General features: G+C 41.8%; 1 protein-coding gene across 15 annotated transcripts in view; it reads right to left on the reverse strand.

Annotated features, from left to right (window-relative positions):
* clasp1a (cytoplasmic linker associated protein 1a) overlaps positions 1-23,968 on the reverse strand; it is a 362,676-nt gene that overhangs the window by 160,368 nt on the left and 178,340 nt on the right. For all 15 annotated transcript variants that reach the window (XM_085986887.1, XM_085986895.1, XM_085986890.1 and 12 more), the window contains exons 10-19: positions 21,989-22,059; positions 19,658-19,750; positions 18,243-18,388; positions 16,041-16,176; positions 14,169-14,239; positions 9,536-9,595; positions 8,908-8,985; positions 5,568-5,735; positions 5,176-5,225; positions 276-452 (exon numbers count right to left, since the gene is read on the reverse strand). In XM_085986887.1, the coding sequence (XP_085843013.1) occupies positions 276-452; positions 5,176-5,225; positions 5,568-5,735; positions 8,908-8,985; positions 9,536-9,595; positions 14,169-14,239; positions 16,041-16,176; positions 18,243-18,388; positions 19,658-19,750; positions 21,989-22,059 (1,050 nt within the window). The remainder of the gene's footprint in view (positions 1-275; positions 453-5,175; positions 5,226-5,567; positions 5,736-8,907; positions 8,986-9,535; positions 9,596-14,168; positions 14,240-16,040; positions 16,177-18,242; positions 18,389-19,657; positions 19,751-21,988; positions 22,060-23,968) is intronic.

Genomic DNA, 23,968 nt, shown 5'->3' on the forward strand with positions numbered 1-23,968 from the left:
GCCCTGTAGTCAATTTCATACTTTCTACACCCAATATGTTGGTTTGGAAACAGAATTTTCATAACAGACCATTCATGGCCGTGTCAGGAACTGAATATACACAAAAAACTCCCCAAAAGGGCGCCAACATTTCTAATTTAGATTTTCAAATTCAAGATGGAAAATTTTGTTCAGCTTCCAGGCACTTCAAATCCTAGCGACTAGTAGAGATGGTAAAATTACGGAATTGTGGTGAATTAACATTTCAAAAAAGTTGCGGTTAGCTTGGTCTTTACCTAGGGAAGCGTAGGATCCTGGAGGTAGAGCTGCAGCCGAGCTGAAATGTCCAGGCGTATTGCTTGGAGTGGCAGTCAAACGTGACTTGGCATTAGCAGCTGCATTCACATCAATATCACTGCGAGAACGTTGCAGAGCTCCGGAGTTAGACACAGGCTTTGCACTGACAGTTGAAGCTTTGCACAAGAAATTGAAAAAAAAGCATTAAACATGGAGTAGTAAATCTCAAAGTTAATAAAATTGAAAACATTTGTCCTACAAAGCTGAAAATAAAAAGTAAAACTTAAGTCATCTGCCACTTCACTGCAAAAGATTTTTTTTTTTTTTTTTTTAAAGTCTGCCTTGCCTGGAACTACAGGTAGACTATCCTTTATCCGAACTTCCGAAAACCGAAAACCTCTAAAAAAAACAAAAGTTTTTTCGTTCAGCGTAAGTCGTGCGCACGACATGACCAGAGTGGCACACGACTTACGCTGAGCAGGGCAGAGGGTCACAGAGTTCCCTCCTGGGTAGGATTGCAGGCCGAGCCAGGCAGTGTGAAGGAGGTACCGGGAGAGTGAACCCAACAATACAGCGGCCCGTCCGATATTCTTTTCTTCCCCCCCCAACCCGACCTCCGACCCGAACCGCCCGATATTCTTTTCTCCTCCCCCCCCACCCGACCCGACCCCCGACCTGTCCAATATTCTTTTCTCCCCCCCCGACCACCCCCGACATTCTTTTCTCCCCCCCCCCCCGACCTGATTTGCGGGCCAGCTTAGTAGGAGTCAGCCGATATCCGGCTTTCCAGAGAAGCAGGAAGGGGAATGAGACACGGAACAGTCGCAAGAGGTAGCCTGAACTTTTAAAATTTATATTAAATACAGATTTCCCAGTCTTCTAATAATACCTTCTGAAATCCGAAAAATTCCAAAAACCGAAACTCAGCTGGTCCCAAGGCTTTCGGATAAGGGATAGTGTACCTGTACTTCAATGTCCCTGGATGATTTATCAACAGAAGGCAGAATTGAAGCCTTCCCCTACGACAGAACAATCCTCTATTGACACCACTGCAAACTAAAACAGCTAAAAAGCCACTCAACGGCCTGATAGGCCTTTATTCAGCTGAATCTTTAGTCCATTGGATCCCATCCCTCCAGGATACCAACCCTGGCATCTCATTACATAATCAAACTACTTCTGAAAACGGGTCATGTTCTGACCTCGTTCCTGGCAACTCATTCCAGCTGTTAATCACATTCTGTGTAAAGAAATACTACCTGGCACTTGTCAACAACCTTGATCTGTCACCACTGCCCTGCTACCCAAGTTTTGTTGTAGGTTTATTTTCCCTATCCAGTTAAGTATTTTAAATACCCCAGATATCTCTCATCAAGGTTGAAGAATCTCAGTTATAGTGGTTAGCACTGTTGCCTCACAGCGCCAGGGACCCGGGTTCGAATCCGGCCTCGGGTGACTGTCTGTGTGGAGTTTGCACATTCTCCCCGTGTTTGCGTGGGTTTCCTCCGGGTGCTCCGGTTTCCTCCCACAGTCCAAAGATGTGCGGGTTAGGTTGATTGGCTATGATAAATTGACCCTTAGTGTTAGTGGGGATTAAATACGTGGGGTTACGGGGATCGGGTGGGATATGTGTGTCGGTGCAGGCTCGATGGGCCGAAATGGCCTCTATCTGCACTGTGGGGTTTCTGTGATTCTGTGATCTCTCTATCCACTCAGAGCTCATCCCCTGTATGAGGATGAGCCTCGTTGCTCTCCTCTGCACCACTCCTGAGGCTTGAATGACCTCTTTGTTATGGTAACTAGCTTAATTAAATTAATTAAGCAACATACTTCAGCATCATGTTCACTTTATTTCCATCTTACATTGCTTGGACATGACATGCAACAAGTCAAACAATGCCACAAGTCAAACAATGCCCCAACTCCCCTTTAGAAAGTTCAAACCCACCCATGGAGTAGAAACGCCTATTTTTTTCTTTCAATATGCATCATCTTTCAGTTGTCAGCATTGAACTCCAATCAACACCTGGTCGACCAAGTTCAAATCCTGTCTAGCCTACTTTGTAAGATCTTGTCTGTCTACCGAGTTCACAGATCCTCGAACTTAGTTTCATCTGCAAGTTTTATAATGAAAATCCAGGTCACTTACACATACCACAGTGGGAAGGTTCCCAACATGGATTCACGGACACTTAAATCAATACCTTCCCATATTTCAGCCGTACTCAAATTCAAATTCAAATGCTTTATTGGCATGAAAGTTTACAGGGAACCATATTGCCAAAGCTTACATAGCAAAAAGGTACATTTTCAAACATTCTGTAGGTGTCAATCGATTTGACATTTGTTGGGTACATACAATATTACTTTTAAACAATATTAATTTTAAACAGTCTTTGTACTTCATTTGGTACGTTCAATATTAATTTTAAACAGTCTTAATTTTAAACAGTCCTCAGGTTGTGACATGTTGTTACATATTTGGCCCCAAGGTATTCTCCCAGGACTAATCTCAATTTTGACAGGTCATCCAATTCCTTGAAATCTGGGGTTGTTTGGCTTAGCTTGTTGAATAATATGTTTCTTGATGTGTTGAATTTTTCGCATTTTAGGAGGAAATGCATTTCTGTTTCAACCTCGCCGGCCAGACATTGATCGCATATTCTATTCTCTCTAGGCTGCCAGGATTTCTTGTATCTGCCTTTTTCAATTTCCAGTTGGTGGTCGCTTAGTCTGTACCTGGTGAGGGTCTGTCTCTGTTTTGTGTCTCTGATGGTCGTGAGGTACTCTCTGTACACTATTCTCTACATCCTCCTCTTTAGCTAGTTATGCAAGTTCATAGTTTGTACTTTCGATACCCACTGACCTTAATTTGTAAAGGAATCTCTCATATGGTACTTTATCAAAAGTCTTTTGTAAGTCTAGTGCAGGAAACTCTCTGGTATCCGGCACCGACGGGGCAGGGATGGTGCCGGTTGATTAAAAATTCCGGATGATGGAGAGGGTTATCTACCGAGGCTATTTTTAAACAAACAACGAGTCAGTCAGACTCCTGTTATTGAGGTGTTCGGACTTTTGACAGTGCCAAGAAGCCGAGTAGTGGCAGTTTGGAGAACTACCCCCACTGACTAACTCGGCCACCGCGGGAGACTCGGACTCGGCAACATTTCCGGTTATTGAGGTGTTGTTTTCGGAGTGAGAATTTTGCCGGTTAATAGAGAATTCCGGATATTTAGGTGCCGTTTAAACGAGAGTTTCCTGTACACTATAGCAAAGAACTTTCCCCATGAAATTTGGAAGGTCACTAACATTCTTGATTTGTGTGTAATCTCATACAGTTCTAAAACACTAAAGAATTAAAATTAAAGATGTCTTTCCTTAACTAATACCAAAATGGAGACCTCAAGACAAATTGTCTACAGGACCAGACCAGGTTAATTGATCTGGACATTAAGATACAAGGTGAGTGTTGTACATGCAAATTAAATTGTGTATGGCCACTGTATAATTGAAGCATCAGAGACCAGATGAAGTGGGTGCACATTCATTCTATACAATAGTTTCCATGGATGATTGACAGGTCTGACCTCAGGCATTCACAGAAGAGAAAAGGAGTGGACATTGAGCCTTTGCAGGAGGATTAGGAGAGGTGACCAAAGTCTTGGTTGAAGTGAGGCTTTAAAAGGTGAAGAGGGAGGCAGATAACCTCAGGCTTTAGACAGAGAGTTCCAAAGAACAGGACAGAGTGGCTGAAGGTTATGCTACCAAAGCTTGGAGGTAACACAAAGTTGCACAGGTAGGGCGAGACGAGGCGAAGGATTTTAAATTCTCTGTTGGAGGATTGGAAGCCAGTGTAGATCAGTGATGATGCTGAGCAAATTTGGTTGTGTGCGGAACAGGATATAGGCAGTGGCGTTGTAGATGATTTCGGGGGGGGGGGGGGCGGAAAGAGGGTGGAGGTCAGTAGGCTACCAAGAAGAACGTGGCAGGAGTAAAGTCCAGAAATGATGAAAGCATGGATAAAGATAGGCATGAGTAACATTACGGTGTGGACAGAGGTGGGACATGTTACGGAGGTGGAAGTAAACAGTTTTGGGACTAGCTTTGACCATGGATGGTACATGGGGTTTTAAACTCAGCTGCTTGCAGTCTGGTTCAGTGCGAGCAAGCGACCAGGGAGGGGAACGGGATAGATAGTGGAGTTATTGGCAGGGGTTGAAAACATCCTGATGTTCAACTGGAGGAAATTCTTGCTCACACAAATTGTCAGTCAGGCAATCCATGAAGAGAGAAGTGTTTGGGGGCGGCGGCGGAGGAATCACTTTCCTGAAAACAACTTGGGGTTTAGAATGAACAGCTCAGCTGCTCGAGCTACTGTGCCACTTCATAGAAGATAGGAGCAGGAGTAGGCCATTCGGCCCTTCGAGCCTGCTCCGCCATTCAATGCGATCATGGCTGATTATCCAAATTCAGTACCCTGTCCCTGCCTTCTCCCCATATCCCTTGATCCCTTTAGCCTTAAAAAAATATATCCAACTCTTTCTTGAATATACTTAATGAACTGGCCTCCACCGCCCTCTGTGGCAGAGAATTCCACAGGTTCCCCACTCTCTGGGTGAAGAAATTCCTCCTCATTTCAGTCCTAAATGGCTTACCCCTTATCCTTAGACTATGACCCCTGGTTCTGGACTCCCCAGCCATCAGAAACATCCTTCCTGCATCTAGTCTGTCCAGGCCTGACAGAATTTTATAGGTTTCGATGAGATCCCCTCTCATTCTTCTAAACTCCAGCGAGTATAAGCCCAATCGACACAATCTCTCCTCATACGTCATTCCTGCCATCCCAGGTTTCATTTTACGTTGGTCGATAACAAAACCAAAACAAAGGTCACCTCTTACCTCGCGATACAGTGCTTCCGGTAGGACTTCGCTTTGTAGACAGGGGGCGGCTAAAATAAGAGCAAGATACATATGATCAAATTCTGCTCATCAAGTCTGCAGACAACATACATTTTATACATACAGTACGTTATAAAATATATAGCTCTTGTCCTGACTCAGAAGGCGCAGTGTTAAAATTCCACTCCAGGTGAGGCGCACAATCCGAGTTAACAATGTATTACTTGCATATAATGATGTAAATATAGTAATTATACTTTTAAATCAAAACCACTCAGTACAATTTATAAATGGTACCCAATAACCAACAGTTGAAAGTAAATAAATTGCAGGAATGGCTATTATATTACACCGTTTTTAAGCTTAGAATTCTAGTATACCATAGTTCTTACTTTAGGCTTTCTTGTGAACTGGATGATGAGCGATCAGACTGTGGCAATGAAACAATGCTGTCTGAATTTTTTAAATGGGACTGTAGGGGTTTCTGGTAGGAAGGTTCCAGCGAGTTAAACAAGGCTTCGGCTTCTCTACTAAAGTGAGTGTGAAAATTCCAATACACTCTAAAAAGTGAAAGACAAATGAACACTGAATCAGCACATACTACCGTTTAACGACATAGCTTAGTACTAATTACATCCTGAATGAAACATCAAACCAGCAAATGATCATACAGTAAGAAATTTGTTGACCAACAAATAGGAGCCAAAGAGAAGGTTGGTTTCCAAACAACTTTTCCCACTATGGAGTATCCTGGCTTTTTGACATGCGCTTCCCCTTGGCAAGACGCACAACCACACCCGTTATTCACCAAATACAGGAAACTTTGTGATATCCGGCACCGACCTGTTGCCGATCTATCAAAACTGCCGGACAAACCAGCGCTAATGTTGAAGCATACGGAGGTTTTCAGCTCCGTATCTGGCAACAAACACTGTTGCTTAGCAACAGCTTCTAAACAGTCGGCCCGTACCTTGGAAGCATCTCTGTAGCTTAGCAACAGCTTCAGAGAGACTTTGCAGAGCCTGACTGTTGGGGAAAAAAAAGCCACGAGAAGAAAAAAAACCTAACAAAACGGCTCCTGATTTCTGCCGGTGGATCGAGGTTTCCGGACATACAACCTCTGGATAAACCAAAGTTTCCTGTAATGAGCGTTCAAGTTGCCGGTGCTGCCACAAGCAATTCACTACACCAAATCTAGGCTCTTCAAAAAAGGGAAGGAGGGAACTTTTAGCAGATGAGTCATCTAGAACACTCCTGCACACTCCCCACAGCTAACAACCATCACGTTGCCAGAGGTAGGGAGATTGCCACCTGCCTGCTCTCTTGGCTGGGTAATGGTGCATGCCACCAAAAGACTGCTAAAAAAAAATACATTTTTAAATGATGAGCAAAACCATGGGAAATGTATAAATCAATTCAGAATAAGTTTCAATAGACAGTTTTAAATGCCAATCAAACTGCTGAATGACATTTACTGCTTTTCAGACTGCAAAGCAACACAAATGTTCCTCAGCTAAAAATGTGCAAAACATTAAGATGCAACTTAAAACAAAAATTATCTTCCCCACCACCACCCCACCCCACACACACACACACACAACCTCTCCAACTTCATGTAACAGATCACTATTATGCATTAGGCAAACTCACTCATCAGATTAGGATAGCAAAAGGAAATGAAAACACTTTATCCTGATGTCGTATTTCAAAGGTTCAACTGCTGATCCAAAAAACAAGGCTGCATCCCTCCTCCAACACACACCCCTCCCCACAGTCACAAGTTCAAAAATATAGCTAACGTTTGGTGCAGCCATCAACTTACATCCGCGTAGATGTAAATTTACTCTCTGGATACCAGGGAAGAGAAAATTAATATTTAAAATGTGCATTAATAAGCTGAGAGCACACATACACGTAACCATAGCAGCAACTTAGAGCTGTACATGGCAGTAATGAATACAATCACTTTCAATTAAAAGGCATCATCCTTCTCACGTCAAGAGTTTCCTGTTTGAATATTAAAATAAAGCTGCCTCCCTTATAAGAACATAAGTAGGAGCAGGAGTAGGCCATACGGCCCCTCGGGCCTGCTCCGCCATTCAATAGGATCACGGCTGATCCGAATCTAGACTCACGTCCACTTCCCTGCCCTCTCCCCGTAACCCCCAATTCCCTTATCTGCTAGGAAACTGTCTATCTCCGTTTTAAGTTTATTTAATGTCGCAGCTTCCACTACCCTCTGAGTGAAGAAGTTTCTCCTCATCTCAGTTTTGAAAGGGCAGCCCCTTATTCTAAGATTATGCCCCCTAGTTCTAGTCTCACCCATCAGTGGAAACATCCTCACCGCATCCACCCGATCAAGCCCCCTCACAATCTTATATGTTGTTTCGATAAGATCGCCTCTTATTGGGAAATCTGTTCATTTTTCCCCAATTATTATTATTTAAAAAAAAAAAATTTTTTTTATTTTTTAAAAAAGACCAAGAATTGTATACACAGACCTTAATGGTATCTATTTCACTGGCTTCTTGCTAAGTACAGTTTCCTTGCCTCTACTTCACTCGTGAAAGCTTGGGCATTGCGTACTAGCTTATCAATCACAGGAGCGAACAGAGCAAATACTGATCCTTTTCTCATCAAATGTCCAAATACAGCAGGGGTGGCTGGACAGAGATCAGAAACAAGAACTTCACCTGATTTTTCCCCTTCCTGACTCATGGGCCAAAGCCAACTGTAGTAGTTCTCCAACAACCCAAGTGGAGGTCAGCTAACTCACCACAGACAGGATCAAACTTGGAACCATTCTCGTTAACCAATTGAGCCATTAGAGAAGGTACAAATTCATCCCCGCACTGTGGCTGCTGTGTGCACAGCCTACGGGATGCCATGCAGCAACTCACTAACAGTACTTCAACAGCACCTCCCTCCCCTGTGATCTCTGACATGATGAAGAGGAGGAGCAGAAATGTTGTGGGAACACCATCACCTCCAAGTTTTCCTCCGAGTCATACGCTATCCTAATTTGGCCATACATCACCATTCCTTCATAGTCACCGGGTCAGAATCAATGAATCCCTAAATAACTCCAATATGGAAGCTCCATCACCACAAGAACGGCAGTGGTTTAAGGAGAAGGCCCACCACCACCTCTGAGAAAAACTAGAGATGGGCAATAAATGCAGTCTTGTCAGTGTTGAACACATCCCAAGAATAAAACAAATACATTTTTGACAGGCACAATTAAAAAAAAATACAACGGCATCCAAGGAACAGCTAAAGGAACTGACATGACAATGAGAAAAGTTACCTTTAAAAGGGAAAAGGGAGGAACAGAAAGGTTTTAGTTAAGACACTTCTAACTGACAAAGGAAACGCATGCAATTCTCAGCATGCTCATCATTTCTAATGAGTAAAGATCCAAAGTTTGGCCAAAACTGAGATACTTTTGAGCTGTTTGCACTGACAATTGGCCTTACAGTAACAAAATGTCAATCTCTCTGTCCTTGCCCTATGTCCAGGGATTTAAAAAATGTTTTGTAAACTAAGGCAAATACAACAAAGTAAGAGATGATTAATCTGCACTAAATACAAAATGAAGAGACCAATTTTGTTACAAATCATCATTTAATAAATAGTTAGTTGCATGTTTGGATTTTAAGAGGCTAATGGCATGCAAATCAAAATGAATTTTGGAAGCATTACAGTAATGTCAGGTAGAGAAAAACAACTTACTTTCGAGCTTCCAGTCTTACTTCTGAATCTGCGTCATGGATACCCTTCTTTATCGTTTCTGCCAACAGAGCTGCATGTCTAACGAGAGGGGATAGCATTACGATAACCAGAATCTCATCTCAAAACTAACATCTCATCTGTACATTAGATAGAAATATTATCCAGGATAACCGCTATTACATTTAAGCACAACAAGCAGCATAATCCCTCCCAACTTCAGCTTTATGTCACAGCCTTTTGAAAACAAAAAAGAGGGAAAAAAGCCTCAGAGTGCATTTTCAAAGGCCTTCCTTTCATTACTATGGAAACAGCACAGCTACCACATTCAATGCTCTTGCCAGTCGTGTTATTTAAATATTTAAATCCCCAAGTTCCTCACTATTCTGAAGAACATATTTTTTCAATAACCTATTTGTCTGACTGTTAAATTCAAGTATTTACAATTGTATTAATCCGTAATGTCTCCCCCCACCCCCCCATTTACTTCAGTTCAGTTATCATTTGTTTTGCTGTATGATGCTGTTCAAAAGGTTGACACTTCAGTTTCCATTTTAAACTATGCTTATTTGCAACCAAAAAATAAATCTACAGCCTATTCACTGGGAAGGTTCCTCGGTTGTTTACTTACTTTTCTAGTGAGTGTGTTTGCCATTCCAGTAGCAGCCGATCTAAAAATTCAAATGAACGCCTGTCCAAAAAAAAATGATGCTTTTATCAACAAAATCAACCATTTTATCTGTAATAAAAGGTATTACATTAATAGAAGAGGGTCAACATTTCAAATACCTACAGTTTAATTATACACATCCATCTTCTATCCATTATTTAGTTGTACAATTTGTCAACAGATTATGCCTGAAGCAGCTTGTTTATGGAATAGGAATACTACATTCAAATCTCATACTTGTAGCAAATGCAAGAGCATTTACTTAGAAATATAGAAGATAGGAGCAGGAGTAGGCCATTCGGCCCCTCGAGCCTGCTCCGCCATTCAATGCGATCACGGCTGATCATCCAAACTCAGTACCCTGTCCCTGCTTTCTCCCCATATCCCGTGATCCCTTTAGCCTTAATAAATATATCTAACTCCTTCTTGAATATATTTAATGAATTGGCCTCTACTGCCTTCTGTGGTAGAGAATTCCACAGGTTCACCACTCTCGGTGAAGAAATTCCTCCTCATCTCTGTCCTAAATGGCCTACCCCTTATCCTTAGACTGTGACCCCTGGTTCTGGACTCCCCCGCCATCGGGAACATCCTTCCTGCATCTAGTCTGTTCAGTCCCGTCAGAATTTTATAAGTTTCAATGCGATCCCCTCTCATTCTTCTAAACTCCAGCGAGTACAAGCCCAATCAACCCAATCTCTCCTCATCCGTCATTCCTGCCATCCCAGTTATCAGCCTGGTGAATCTTCGCTGCACTCCCTCCATGGCAAGAACATCCTTCCTCAGGTAAGGCGACCAAAACTGCACGCAATACTCAAGGTGTGGTCTCACCAAGGCCCTGTACAACTGCAGCAAGACATCCTTGTTCCTGTACTCGAACCCCCTCGCTACGAAGGCCAACATACCATTTGCCTTCTTAACCGCCTGCTGCACCTGCATGCTTACCTTCAGCGACTGGTGCACAAGGACACTCAGGTCTCTTTGCACTTCCCCCTTCTCCCAATCTATTGCCATTCAGATAATAATCTGCCTTCCTGTTTTTGACACCAAAAGTGGATAACCTCGCATTTATCCACGTTATATTGCATCTGCCATGTTTCTGCCCAATCACCCAACCTGTCCAAATCATCCTGGAGTTTCTCGGCATCCTCCTCACAGCACACACGCCCACCCAGCTTTGTGTCGTCTGCAAACTTGGAGATATTACATCTAGTTCCCTCGTCTAGATCATTAATATATATTGTGAATAGCTGGGGTCCTAGGACTGATCCCGGTGGTACCCCACTAGTCACTGCCTGCCACTCGGAAAAAGACCCGTTTATTCCAACTCTTTGCTTTCTCTCTGCCAATCAGTTCTCTATCCAAGTCAGTACCTTGCCCCCAATCCCATGTGCCTTAACTTTACACGCTAATCTCTTATGCAGGACCTTATCGAAAGCCTTCTGAAAGTCCAAATACACCACATCCACTGGTTCTCCCTTATCTATTTTACCAGTTACATCCTCAAAAAATTCCAGTAGGTTAGTCAAGCATGATTTACCTTTTGTAAATCCATGTTGACTTTGTCCGATCCTGTCACTGTTTTCCAAGTGCTCTGCTATTACATCTTTTATAATGGACTCTAGCATTTTCCCCACTACCGATGTCAGGTCTATAATTCCCCGTTTTCTCTCTACCACCTTTTTTGAATAGTGGGGTAACATTAGCTACCCTCCAATCCATGGGTACTGTTCCAGAGTCTATCAAATTTTGGAAGATGATCAGCAATGCATCTACTATTTCTAGGGCCACTTCCTTAAGTACCCTAGGATGTAGATTATCAGGCCCTGGGGATTTATCGGCCTTCAATCCCGTCAATTTCCCCAACACCATTTCCTTACAAATACCAATTTCTTTCAGTTCCTCCTTCAACTTCAAATTTGTTTCATGAATTTATCAACTTAGCATTATTAAATGCAAACTAACTAGATCAAATCATAGTGTTATATTGACCGGTGGAAGCACTGTTTAGTTGCATTGGGGGAAAACAGAAGTTAATTACTTATGTCATGTTCTGAAAGTTCTAGTAAACAAGTATGGACTTCCCAAGAAGAATTTTGTTGCTGTACAAGACCTTGGTACGGCCTCCGTTAGAATATCATGTCCCTTTGGTCTCCTCACATGCTGGGTGATAGAGGTTTTGGAAAAGGTACAGAGGAGAGCCATAAAATTGATTCCCAGTTTGAAGTATCTTCGATAATGGTGTTTGGGCAGGGGAAGGGCCGTGTGCGCAGGGAGAAATAATCCAGATTTCTTACCACCGCCCCACCCACCCCCCGGATTGGCCTGGGTTTTTAATCTGTTTTTTTCGCCTCTCCTATGCATGGCTTTCGGGCGAGGTGGAAAGCAATGTTCCCTTTAAGCTGCGCGGCTGCATGAGCTGCTTGCTGGCTTTACAATAGGAAAAACCGTGCACCCTAAAAAAAATAATTAAAGGGAACATTGGTGGCGTGTATATGTATTGTGAAGCACAGGATGCCGCAACAGTGAGGGACACGGTGGACGGAACGATGTGTCTTTTCCTGTCTGTCATTATACATATGTTCCTGGTATTTCTTGTGACATGGCCATGTTTGCACCTGTAACTGGAATTCTGAAAATTTCTTCAGACTCTTTTTTTTAAAAACCTAGTGTTGCCAGTCTAGAGGGCAAGTGGCAGAACAGTTGCTGGTATGTCCTAAGGGTGAAATTATTATGTGTATGACCTGACAGTTATACAATAAAGTCAACTCTACTTTTAAGCCCTGCAGTATAGGTCTTCCCTGCACTGACCTCCTGAATCAAACAGCTAGTGTTACAATAATGTGAACTGATGTGAAACCCTTTTGTTTATGAAACAAAATCCAGCTCTGATCAAAAAGATTAGCTCCAAGTCATTATACTTGACTACCTGAAGCATTAAAATAAATGTCAGAGTCTGGAAATACGTTGGGAGAAAATATTTTTCATATTTTAAGAACAGATGAAATAATACTGGTGCAGAAATGGCAAAATTTATAGTTCTGTATTTGCTGTTACAAGAGAAAACAAACATAATGACATAGGAAATGTTTCCCACCGTTAAGAATTCCATGGCAATACCATGTTAATATAATTCAACAATATGTAAATGTTACCATTTTCCTTCATTAACTACAGGACTATAGATTGATGCGTTTAGCATTACATGCTTACAATTTCTTTTTGTACAATGAATGATATTTCCCTGGCAAATACGCAGCCATTATATACGCCTGAATAATTAACAAATTTGGACAAAGCCTTAAAGATCAATAACGATAACTAGTCAACATTAACTACAAATCATAGTGGTTATGCAGCTGAATCTAATCGCAGGGTGAAATAAATTATACAAAAGGGGAAAAATAATCAATGCCAATGCAGGTTTGAACAGAAATAAAAATAGTAAAATTGGAAGAATTTACACATTTTTTTAAATATTACCAGAAGATTTGAGTTTTGCTAAATTTTAAGGGAGGTTTAATAGAGAATTAGTCAAAGGGAAAGCACTTTCAATCTAAAGTACTTACATCAATTCTATTGAAAACAAGAAAGAATTGACCAATTTCCTCCACCTCAAAAAAAAAATCCAAATCCAGAGTCAGAAAACAGTCTGCTGGAAATTCAAGCTCCAGCCAATTCTGAAACAAAACTGGTATCCAGGAAGGCTGCTGATCCTGACTCAGCCAGCCAATGTTAGGCTCGGCCTTTTCTTATCCAAGCAACTGCTTTCTGCTTGGAACAGTTACTTGCTGTATTTTCAGCCTTAGAAGCACGGCTAATATATATTTTTATAATCTGGAATTGTTCATCAAACTTAACTAGTGAATGATCACACAGAACATGGGCCGAAAAATTGGACTTGTGCCCAAAACGGGCGGCAAGTCAGCAAAGCAATTGCTTTGCCTGCCAGTCCCCGGCAGCCTGAGGCCAGATTGAGATTGGGCTCAGATCTCATTTGCATTAAACAAGCAAGCTGCAGGCACCGACAGGGAGCCCCAATGGAGCTCACCGATCAGAGACTGACCAATTCTAGCTGCCTCTGATGCCGAGCTGGCCCACAGCTAGGTTGATGGGGAAGGGGAGGTAAAGTAAATGGGGTTGAGACTGGGCCGGCAACGGCCTGTAGTATTTTTGTTGAGTCAAGAGGCGCTAGACAGGAGGCCATTTTATTCAGCAGCCTCCAGCAGTCCCTTCACAGTCCGCTGCTGAGGCTGCTCAAGACCCGAAACAACTGGATGGAGCAAGCTCCACCCATTTGTAGACAAATTTCAACAGAGGTCCTACAGCCAGCGAAGGACGCCGATTTGCATCTGTAAAGCACCCAATGTCTAATTCAGGCGGTCACCCTGCACACCTAGAAGTCGCTGGCTTCAAATTTGGCAACTGGCGCACCTCCGAGGAGATTGGCGCACGAGATCGCAACCCAAATTTAATTCCCCATCCTTCACATTTCGCCCCCCAAAAAATGGGCAAAACGATGTTGAATTTTCCACCCCATCAATACCACATGAATGAAGTAATATACCAATGTGACACACGGATTTGAACCTACCTCCGAACTGCCACAGACTTTGATGCACAGTTGCTCAAGATAGTGGGTATTAATCTATGGAAGTGGGTATTCTGAAAAAGAATATTTTCTAAGGTTAGATCCAAGACATGGTAAGCATTATAATTACTCCTCCTCAGGTGGTAGTTTGGGCTACATATATTTATTAATTTTGGCTGACCCTCCCTTCCCCCAATCAAAATGGTTTCCTCTCTCCTACTAAAAGGTTAATCATGTAAATAATTATGATCTGCTTGATTTACAGTGGCAAAGATCAAAGTTGTCCCCAAATCAGACTCCAGTGAAGTTACTTGAAAGCCCTGGCTTCAAAATGGCACCTGTCTCAATGTAGGGCTCAATCACTTGCTAATTTGAATGCTGTTGACAACCATCCCATCTCCCTTTAGGAACAGGAGGCAGCAGTATCAAAAACAAACTTGTTTTAAAATAGTAAATGTGTACAAGACATTCGTTTAAAAAAAAACCACAGCATGCCTAGCAGTGTAACCCACCACATCTTCACCAACATGCAGCACATTTAATACTGAATCTGGCTTATGCCAGCTGGTGTCAGCATTAACAGGCTATCAGTTTTTTTTAAACACAGATTAAGAATACTACAACAATACTTAAATTTGGCCCAGGGAGAATATATTATGCAGACAAAAAAAAATGCCATATTATTTGTAAATTTTTAATCTTCTGAATCTATGGCCTCCCTTCTCAATATAAAGATCAGTTTGACCCAATTCCCCTTCTGCTCCCCAATTTTATTTCCACCTCCTTCTTTCCTGAACTCCTTGGTAGGGCATGACTCCTACAGGGTCCAGTCGGTCTCCAAAACCTTGCCCAGGATGCCATTCTTCATGTGTTGGCATGAAGTTTCTGTGAGCTACTCAACTCTGAGGGCACAACAGTCAAGCCCAATCCACACTTCACTTGACAGCTACATACATTTCCAACAAAGGTTTCTTGTTGATCAGCACTGGGCTCCAGCTGATTTTCCCTCACTTATCTAAGAATGTGGAGCACAATTATAGTGATCCATATGCCTTTCCCTCCCAAGATCAGCTAACTTTGCAGACCAGAATTCAGAACTTGGATCTGCTGTTCACTTTCTTAATTAACTTAGTCATCAGGGAAGCATTTTGACACCTATCTTTAATTGAATTCATTTTGGATGATTAACATTTCAGGTACATGGTATCAAAAACAAACATCTTTTTCACCAAGCAATTTTAAATGGCTTATGCACAATTTCAATAGTTCCTGATTTAATTCCCAGCAAAAAGCAAACTACCTACTAATGAATAATTGGAATTCAGAACACAACTGCTTACTTACAAAGCAGGCAATGTTTTTCCCCAAATATGACTGGGGAAAAAAACTAAAATTTGAGAGAATTAACTGTGGCTACAATACCATTTATTTAATGTGTTACTGCATTGAATAAATGGTATTGTAGCCACAGTTAATTCTCTCAAATTAGTTAGCTTGAAAGAAATGAACCCCTTGGATGCAGCTGAACACAGAGTTGCTGCCGAGCAAGAATAATGGCAAACCAGAAGGTCCCAAGGACAGATAGAAACCGGTGCGTGCAATTTATGACTATACTAGGGCAACTAACCTATCATGAGGGGATGTTGTTTCAAATGAAAGGCAAAATAAACACAAACACTGAATGGGAAGTTTCCAGTCTAGTTTGGAGTAGCAAGAAACTGAGTTTTGCACCCAAACTTTCTTATTGGGGCAATTTGCTTCTTCCACAAAGTACACTTTAGCTGTTTGAAAGAAATGCCTCCTTGAAATGGTGTATTTTTGAGAGAGAAAAAAAAATCAAGTAATGATACAGAAAGAAGTATTTTGTGTACTTACTCGAATAATTAATCTTATAGCTGCTATACCAGATGTGGCTATGATTTTGGCACTATTAGAAACAAGATTGAATAGTGTTGGCATAATGACTTCTGCACCATGATCAAAACGGTTTCCCAGAACAAATGAGAGATGCCTAGAGAAAAAGGTAGACAAGTAGGCTTTAGGGATATCAAGCATTTGAAGAGACTTTGGCAATAGATCTCAAACTATGAATAAAAATAAAAGGTTCCCATAAAAGCAAAACAACATTGAAAACATCACTTTTTTTTTTAAGTTATTGCATTGCAAATAAGAGATTGTGTTTGTCTTTATAAATTAAACTTGTTGAAAGAGTCATAACCTAAAAACACATCCCAATTCACTTCACAGTACACATACAGAAAATGGGCATTGGGAGAAATAACCCGTTCTTTCTCAAATAGTGCCATGGGATCTTTTACATTCATCTGCAGAGGCAGACGGGGCCTCGGCTTACTCATCCAGAAGACAGCACTTCTGACAATGCAATGCTCCCTCAGTTGCTGCACTGAAGTGTCAGCCTAGATTATATGCTCGGGTCTTATTTGAGTCGGGCTTAAACTCATGACCTTTTGACTTAAAAGGCAAGAGTGCTACCAGTGAGCCGAGGCTGACACACTAAATTAAAGAGAAGGTATTCCTAGCTCTCCTTGTGAAAAAGCAGCCTACAAGAGACTTCCTATCTGAAAGAGAATCACTCAGGCGATTTTATTTAATGGATCAATCTTCATTCAGCCATCATAATGCTGACAGTATTATTAATTCCCACAATTGCTGAACTTCAAAGTTGCACTGGAACACTAGCATCAACGCCCAGGAGCAGAAGGATGCCAATCCCCGCAAGATGCAACAGCAACATTTTGGGTTATGTGAACCAAAGTACAAGCAATTTCCTTTGCGGGACATCACAGGGAAGGGAAGCAGTTTTGTAGGAATGGAGTCAAGGGAGCAGGAGGTGGGTCTCATGGATGAGATGACCACGGAGGGGGCATTGGGGGAGATGGGAGACAGAAGAGGCGGAAGCAGCAGAGGCAGCTGAATGGATAGTGTTCGCCCTCAGTGACAAAGACATTTACAAGCTCTTTACACCTGATGTTAGTGGTTAGGGTGGGAGTGGCAGGGAAGTGGTTTAAAGAGGCTGTTGGTAGTGGAGGGAAAAAAAAGCTGGAGTTATCTTGGCTCTCCAAGATGATCCTAGAGTAGCGGGTAATTTTTGCAGAGGAGAGTGAAGTCTGATAGAGCTTGATGTGATCTAGTGATGGATGACTAAGTTAGTTGTGCACCAGATAAGCTGAACTCTGTCCTGTTAGTCTTGGGGAGCAAAGATGGTGGCTGCACTGGTGAGGTGTTGGGAAACGAACAACAGGGAAGGGAGACAGTGAAGGTTATGCTAGCGATAAGGAAAAAGGTGAAGTTGAGAGAGTGGCTGAGCAAATCAACTGCTGCAGAAGTATCATGGCGTATGGAGGACCAAAGACTAGGCAGTTGGGAATTTGAAACTGCAGTTGCAAACAAGTTCGGGCTGGGGTTGGGGGGGGGGGGGGGGGGGGCGCCCAAAGAGAGAGGAAGTGTTCTCTCCAGGGACAGACGCAGACAAAATTTGGGTTGGAAGGGGGTATGGAGTTGATTGATGAGTGATACAAAGAAGTGGTTGGAGAAGGCCTAGTCAGTGATCAAGACCACAGGAATACAGAGGCCACAGGAAATGGCTAGGTTGAAAGTGGTTGGAGATGGCCTAGTCAGTGATTGAGACCACAGAAATACAGAGGCCACAGGAGGTGGCTTGGTTGAGTGGGTGCCTGAATAATGGTCGGAGAGCTTTAAGATGGAGGTGTATACAATGAATTCAGAGGATAGAGAGTAAAAGGAGCCAAGATGGAGAGTGAAATGGATAAATGATGGGGTTTCACTTAATACAAAGGCTGAGGGAAAATATCAGGAGGGGAAGCGAACACAAATGAGGCGAGAAATAAACTATGGTTTGCAAATGTAACATGCAGGTTGCAAACCATAGCTGCCTTGTTTGCCACAAACTATAGCTCTAAAACAAACAAAATAGTGCATCAACAGCAATTAAAATTCAGATTACATGGTTAACAATCAAATCTCTAATACTTATTGCAATTGGCAAGGTTTAATTCAGTTGATCATGTTCATTTCACAACCTATATCATTACTTACCCCAATGTTATACAAGCTTCACGCACGACTTGAGATCGCAGGTCTTTTGCTGATAATTTGAATGCTCCATCTAAAAGCCGCAGATGTTGAATGAAAGATTCATATTCTGCTGCTCCACCCAGGATTAGAGACCTAATCTTTTTAAGCTGTAAACAAGAAAAGTTGTTTTATATGTAAACTAAACTATCAGTATTTTATTGAAATGAAGTTAACACAAGAAAACTTGGAATGAGAGAAGCTCATTTAACCCTGGATTTCGAAGCTTTCCATAAGTGTACAACAAATATAGCCTATCCTGGACTCCTCTGTTCACGTGAATCTCTTTCAGAAAAATTCTGCATAAATACTCACAGCTAAACTTCAGACCATCTATCCATCCCCGTATTTCCATTATTCAACCACGCCCAGCTGCCCTCCACAGAAGACAGCGCACCCTCTCCGGCCAGCAGTGGAAGCACCATTGTGTCCCAAGTGTTGTTTATCATGTACATTCTTAATTACTCGTATAACGGTCAGCCCTGTTCCCAATAACATTTGATCTAGTTTGTTTTTGAAGGCTTTAAAGAACACTGCACCAACAGCTTTTGCAGGTAGCCTGTTCCATACAGCCACAAATTTGCAAAGGAAAATAAACCACCTATTCTCTAGTCCTCATTGAGGCTTGCTCATCCTGAACCTGCACTTTAGTTCAAAGTACTAGTCAAACAGTCTGTTAACATCCATACCCTGTCCTTTAGCATTTCAAATAACTGGATAAAGTTTGTTTATTTTATTTAAACAAGGTGCTCCTCCACAGGCTCAGCTATTTAAGGTCAGTAAGTAGCCGACAGATACAGATCAGGAAGGTCTGAAGTTTCACCTCGGTATGTGCTCAGTTGCTGATCGCAGGAGCTACGATTGGCCTCAGTACCCCGGGTTAGGGAAAGGAAAACAGGACAAGGTTCTTGCTCCTGATCATCAAGTGAGGAAAGAATCCAAAGTTGAATAGCCTGCTGATACTTATCGTCTGGGCTTACAAATGAAGAATGACCATAAGGATGAGGTACTACAGTGAAACTGGTTACCATGGAACCAGCAAGGAGAAAATGTCTTAAGAGGCTGCGGGAAAGAATAGAATAGGGGAGAAAAAGTCCTCGTTTTTAGTTGTATTGTAAAGTAAATGCTGAATTCTTCCCCATCCAGTGATTGATATTCTTACATTATTGCACACTATTGTCAAGATTTGTACAGAAACATCTTCTAATAAAAGTGACATTTTCATTGTATAAAAAAAATATTATTCAGTGCCAATGCCAGAGTCAAGATAAAAGCATTGAAAGTTCAAAAGCAACCAGATTTAAAAAGAAACATTTTGCAAACTATGAATACACGGAACAGTTGATGAGAACGCCAGATCCAAAGGGTCAAAGACTTACAGCAGTTACTCGCTGCTCCCAGTCATGCTTATCATCCGATAAAATTTCTCTAATTTTGTTGATGGATTCTTCGAGGTCTCTATTGGAAAATATCTAATAAAAAGACAGAACTCAAGTTAGTGTGTTGCATCAATATTTTGGCTTTTTACACAAAAATAATTTTCCTGGTTTTATTACATTCCTTCACTGTAGAGGAGAAACAAAACCGAGCTGTGCAGCAAGAACATGTGATTGAAATAATAATTTAAAAAAGTAATACCAATAACTTATTGCATTTGTGATCCTGAAATAATTGTAGGTCATGAATGCTAATTTAACAGGTACAAAATAAAATGTTATGTCTGTTGAGTAGTAGATCTTTATTAACTACTTCAACTTTCTAGCAAATATGCTTGCTTATATAAAATTAACATTTAAAAAAAAATAATTTATGCGACCTATATTAAAGGTGACCACAGTTGGAACCTACATACATTGTACAACATCTTTACTCGGCTAAGTGAAACTTCAAGTTGCACAATTGGTGCCTATTAAAGAAAATAGTTTTAAAAACACCAATTAACCTCCAATGCTGATCGCTCAGTGACATTGTACATTATAACAGATTGCATTTATATAATGCCTTTGACTTAAAAAAGCATCCCAAGTCACTTCATGGCGGAGTGGAGGTGGAGGAAGATGACGATGACATGGTCAAATGCCTTGTTAGAGGTAAAGGAGGACAAGGGAGAGCACATCATGGTTTAGCCCATTTAAGTTGTATATACAGGAAACTTTGGTTTATCCGGAGGTTAACTGTCCGGAATGCGCGAGCCACCGGCAAAAATCAGGAGCCGTTTCGTTAGGTTTTTTTTCTTTTCGTTGCTTTTTTTCCCCCCCACCAGTCAGTTAGCTGTTGCTAAGCTACAGAGACGCTTGCAAGGTACAGCCGACTGTTTAGAAGCTGTTTTGCAACAGGGTTTGTTGCCAGATACGGAGCTCAAAATCTCTATGTTTCAACATTAGCGCTGGTTTGTCCGGCAGTTTTGATGGGACGGCAACAGCTCGGTCCCGTCGGTGCCGGATAGCACAAAGTTTCCTGTAGTACATGTATGCAGAACATGTAACATAGGAGCCAAAAGTCCATTCCATTCAGCTATAAAAGTTCCTGATTTTACACTTACATGGAATTAATCTTAATTAACTGTAGTTTTCAAGGTAAACTGAGGGCATTTCATTTTTATCGTAACAAAGGATAGGCTACACCATTGATTACAGCAGTACCATAAACATAATGAGGCAGAAATTCCGTTCCCTACGGGTGTGTACTCACCCGTAGGGCCAACGGAAATGCCGGTTTTAGGCATGCACTGCGCATGCGCTGGAAACCGGCATTTCCGATCTGTCAAGAAAGCTCTTGACAGATCCTCCGCCTGCCCGGGAGCAGGGCCTCTGCGGGGGGAGAGTTCTGCTTTTTGGAGACCCTCCGCCTGCAGAAAACCCTTACAATTCTTGCGCCTGGTAAAAGCAGGCATAAGGCCTGCTTAAAATATTTCCACTGATTTATCATTTAAAAATACTTTAAAGAAAGGTACGTTTATTTTTAGCCCCGTTAAAAACTTTATAATTATTTTTTCAAAAAATAAAACTTTTGCTTAAAATACTTAATTTAATGTAATTTAAAGTCATTTTAAAAATGTGATTTTTTAAAAAATAATTTAAAGTTTTGGGGTGATCTCTATTCATATATATGACAGGTCTTCCTAGATTCCCTTCTCGGATTGGCTCCCCATGGCCCACGTGATCCCAGGGACGCTGCGAACCGCCTGCGCCCCCTGGGATACGTGGACCCTGCGCACTGGCAGTTTGGAGAGGCCCAGCAACGGAACTCTCCGCCTCCCGGGAGCCCTCCGGTCTAGGCGCAGATTTTTCCAGACCACGGGAGGCCTGCGAACGGAATTTCTGGGAATAGGTGAACTTTTCACGATGGTTGTTGGAGGTTACATGTAAAATGAGTTCCAGCAGATTCAATAAATAAACAATGATCATAGTCTTAGCTGCCATATGCTTCTTTTAATCTGCTTAAATGGAAGTTTTGCCTATGTTAGGATGTTCCTCCAAGTCTAGGTCTTGGGTTACATAGGTACAGTACTGCTCACTTTTAACCTTAGCCTACATAACAAAATATTCCAAGACACTCAAAAAGCAAACTAGATTCTTTTCAATAGCACAATTAACACACATCTAAACCTTCCAAATAACAGATTTCTGGTTCTCAAATAAAACAAAGCTTCGTGGGGAACTGAAGATAAATGACAGAATCAGAGAAAGTTATAGCAGACTCAAGATTACCTGAATTGTTGGAACTTCCTCAAATGCACGGATAAAATCCTCCTCGTCGACAGCACCTGCACCTTCTTTGACTGTTGAGAAATGAGAGACAAATTGATAAATAAAAGGTTGTATTTGACCAAAAAAATCTTTGTTTGATCTGTAAACTTTGGAAAAGGGTCACTTTATTCAGGTACTCAAAGATATCAAACTGTATTTATGATTTTAACATTTGTTGACTAATTAAGAACATAAGAAATAGGAGGGGGAGTAGGCCATTCGGCCCTTCAAGCCTGCTCCGCCATTCAATGAGATCAAGGCTGATCTTCTGCCTCAACTCCATTCACCGGCCCTATCGCCATATCCCTTGATGCCCTTACTACAGGAAACTCTCTTTTTACCGGCACCTAAATAACCGGAAATCTCTCTTAACCGGAAAAACAGGAGTAGGTTCAGGTAAGTTTTACTTCATATTAGTGGCCGTGTAACCGGGGTTCCTTGATCTGTGGCCATGTAACCGGGGTTCCTGCACCTGTTGCCATGCAACAGGGACGCCTGGATCTGTGGCCATGTAACCGGGGTTCCTGCACCTGTTGCCATGCAACAGGGACGCCTGGATCTGTGGCCATGTATGGGGCTCGCGTACCTTAGTAAGTATACCTCTCTGTAATCCGGACTTTTTGATCAACCGCCACCACGCCGGTCCCGGATAAAAAAAAAAGAATTTCCTGTAGTCAGAAATCTATCAACTTCTGTTTTGAATATACCCAATGACTGAGCCTCCACAGCCCTCTGGGGTAGAGAATTCCAAAGATTCACCATCCTCCGTGTGAAGAAATTTCTTCTCATCTCAGTCTTGAATGGCCTATCCTTTATCTTGAGGCTGTGGCCCCTGGTTCTAGACTCCCCAGCCAAGGGACGCATTCTCCCAGCATCCACCCTATCAAGCCCTGTAATAATTTTGTATGCTTCAATGAGATCCCCTCTCATTCTTCTGAATTCAAGAGAATACAGGCCTAGTTTACTCAATCTCTTCTCATACGACAGTCCCGCCATCTCAGGAATCAATCTCATGAACCTTTGTTACTCTCCCTCTATGGCAAGTATATCCTTCCTTAGGTAAGGAGACCAAAATTGTACACAGTACTCCAGGTGTGGTCTCACCAAGGCCCTATATAATTGGAGTAAGACTTCTTTACTCCTGTACTCAAATCCTCTTGTAATGAAGGCCAGCATACCATTTGCCTTCCTAACGGCTTGTTGCACCTACACATTCACTTTCAGTGACTCATGTGCAAGAACACCCAGGTCCCTTTGTGCATCTGCACTCCCCAAACTTTCACTATTTAGGAAATACTCTGCCTTTGTTTTTTCTACCAAAGTGGATAACTTCACATCTAACAGAACATCTGCCATGTTCTCACCCACTCAGACATGAGGAAATGGCAGAGAAAATAAATAAATACTTTGTTTCTGTCTTCATGGAGGAAGACACAAAAAACCTCCCAGAAATATGAGAAAACCAAGGATGTGGCAAGAATGAGGAACTTAAAGAAAGTATTAGTTAAAAAAAAAAAACAGTACTAGCAAAATTAATGGGACTAAAAGTCAATAAATCCCAAGGACCGGATGACCTACATCCTAGGGTTTTGAAAGAGGTGGCCATTGGAATAGTGGGCGCATTGGTTGTCATCTTCCAAAATGCTATAGATTCTGGAAAGGTTCCTGCAGATTGGAGGATAGCAAATGTAACCCTGCTATTTAAGAAAGGAGGGAGACAGAAAACAGGGAACTATAGGCCTGTTAGCCTCACATCAGTAGTTGGGGAAAATGCTGGAATCTATTATAAAGGATGCCTGTCGAGATCCCCTTGAAGCCTCTTCACAACTGACACTGCCACCTAGCTTTGTATCATCAGCAAATTTGGAAATGTTACATTTAGTCCCCTCATCCAAATCATTGATATAGATTGTGAATAGCTGGGGCCCAAGCACCTTTCCT

Source organism: Somniosus microcephalus, chromosome 4, assembly GCF_052327205.1.
Source record: "Somniosus microcephalus isolate GS21.2 chromosome 4, FLI_Smic_1.0, whole genome shotgun sequence".
NCBI classification, from domain to species: domain Eukaryota; kingdom Metazoa; phylum Chordata; class Chondrichthyes; order Squaliformes; family Somniosidae; genus Somniosus; species Somniosus microcephalus.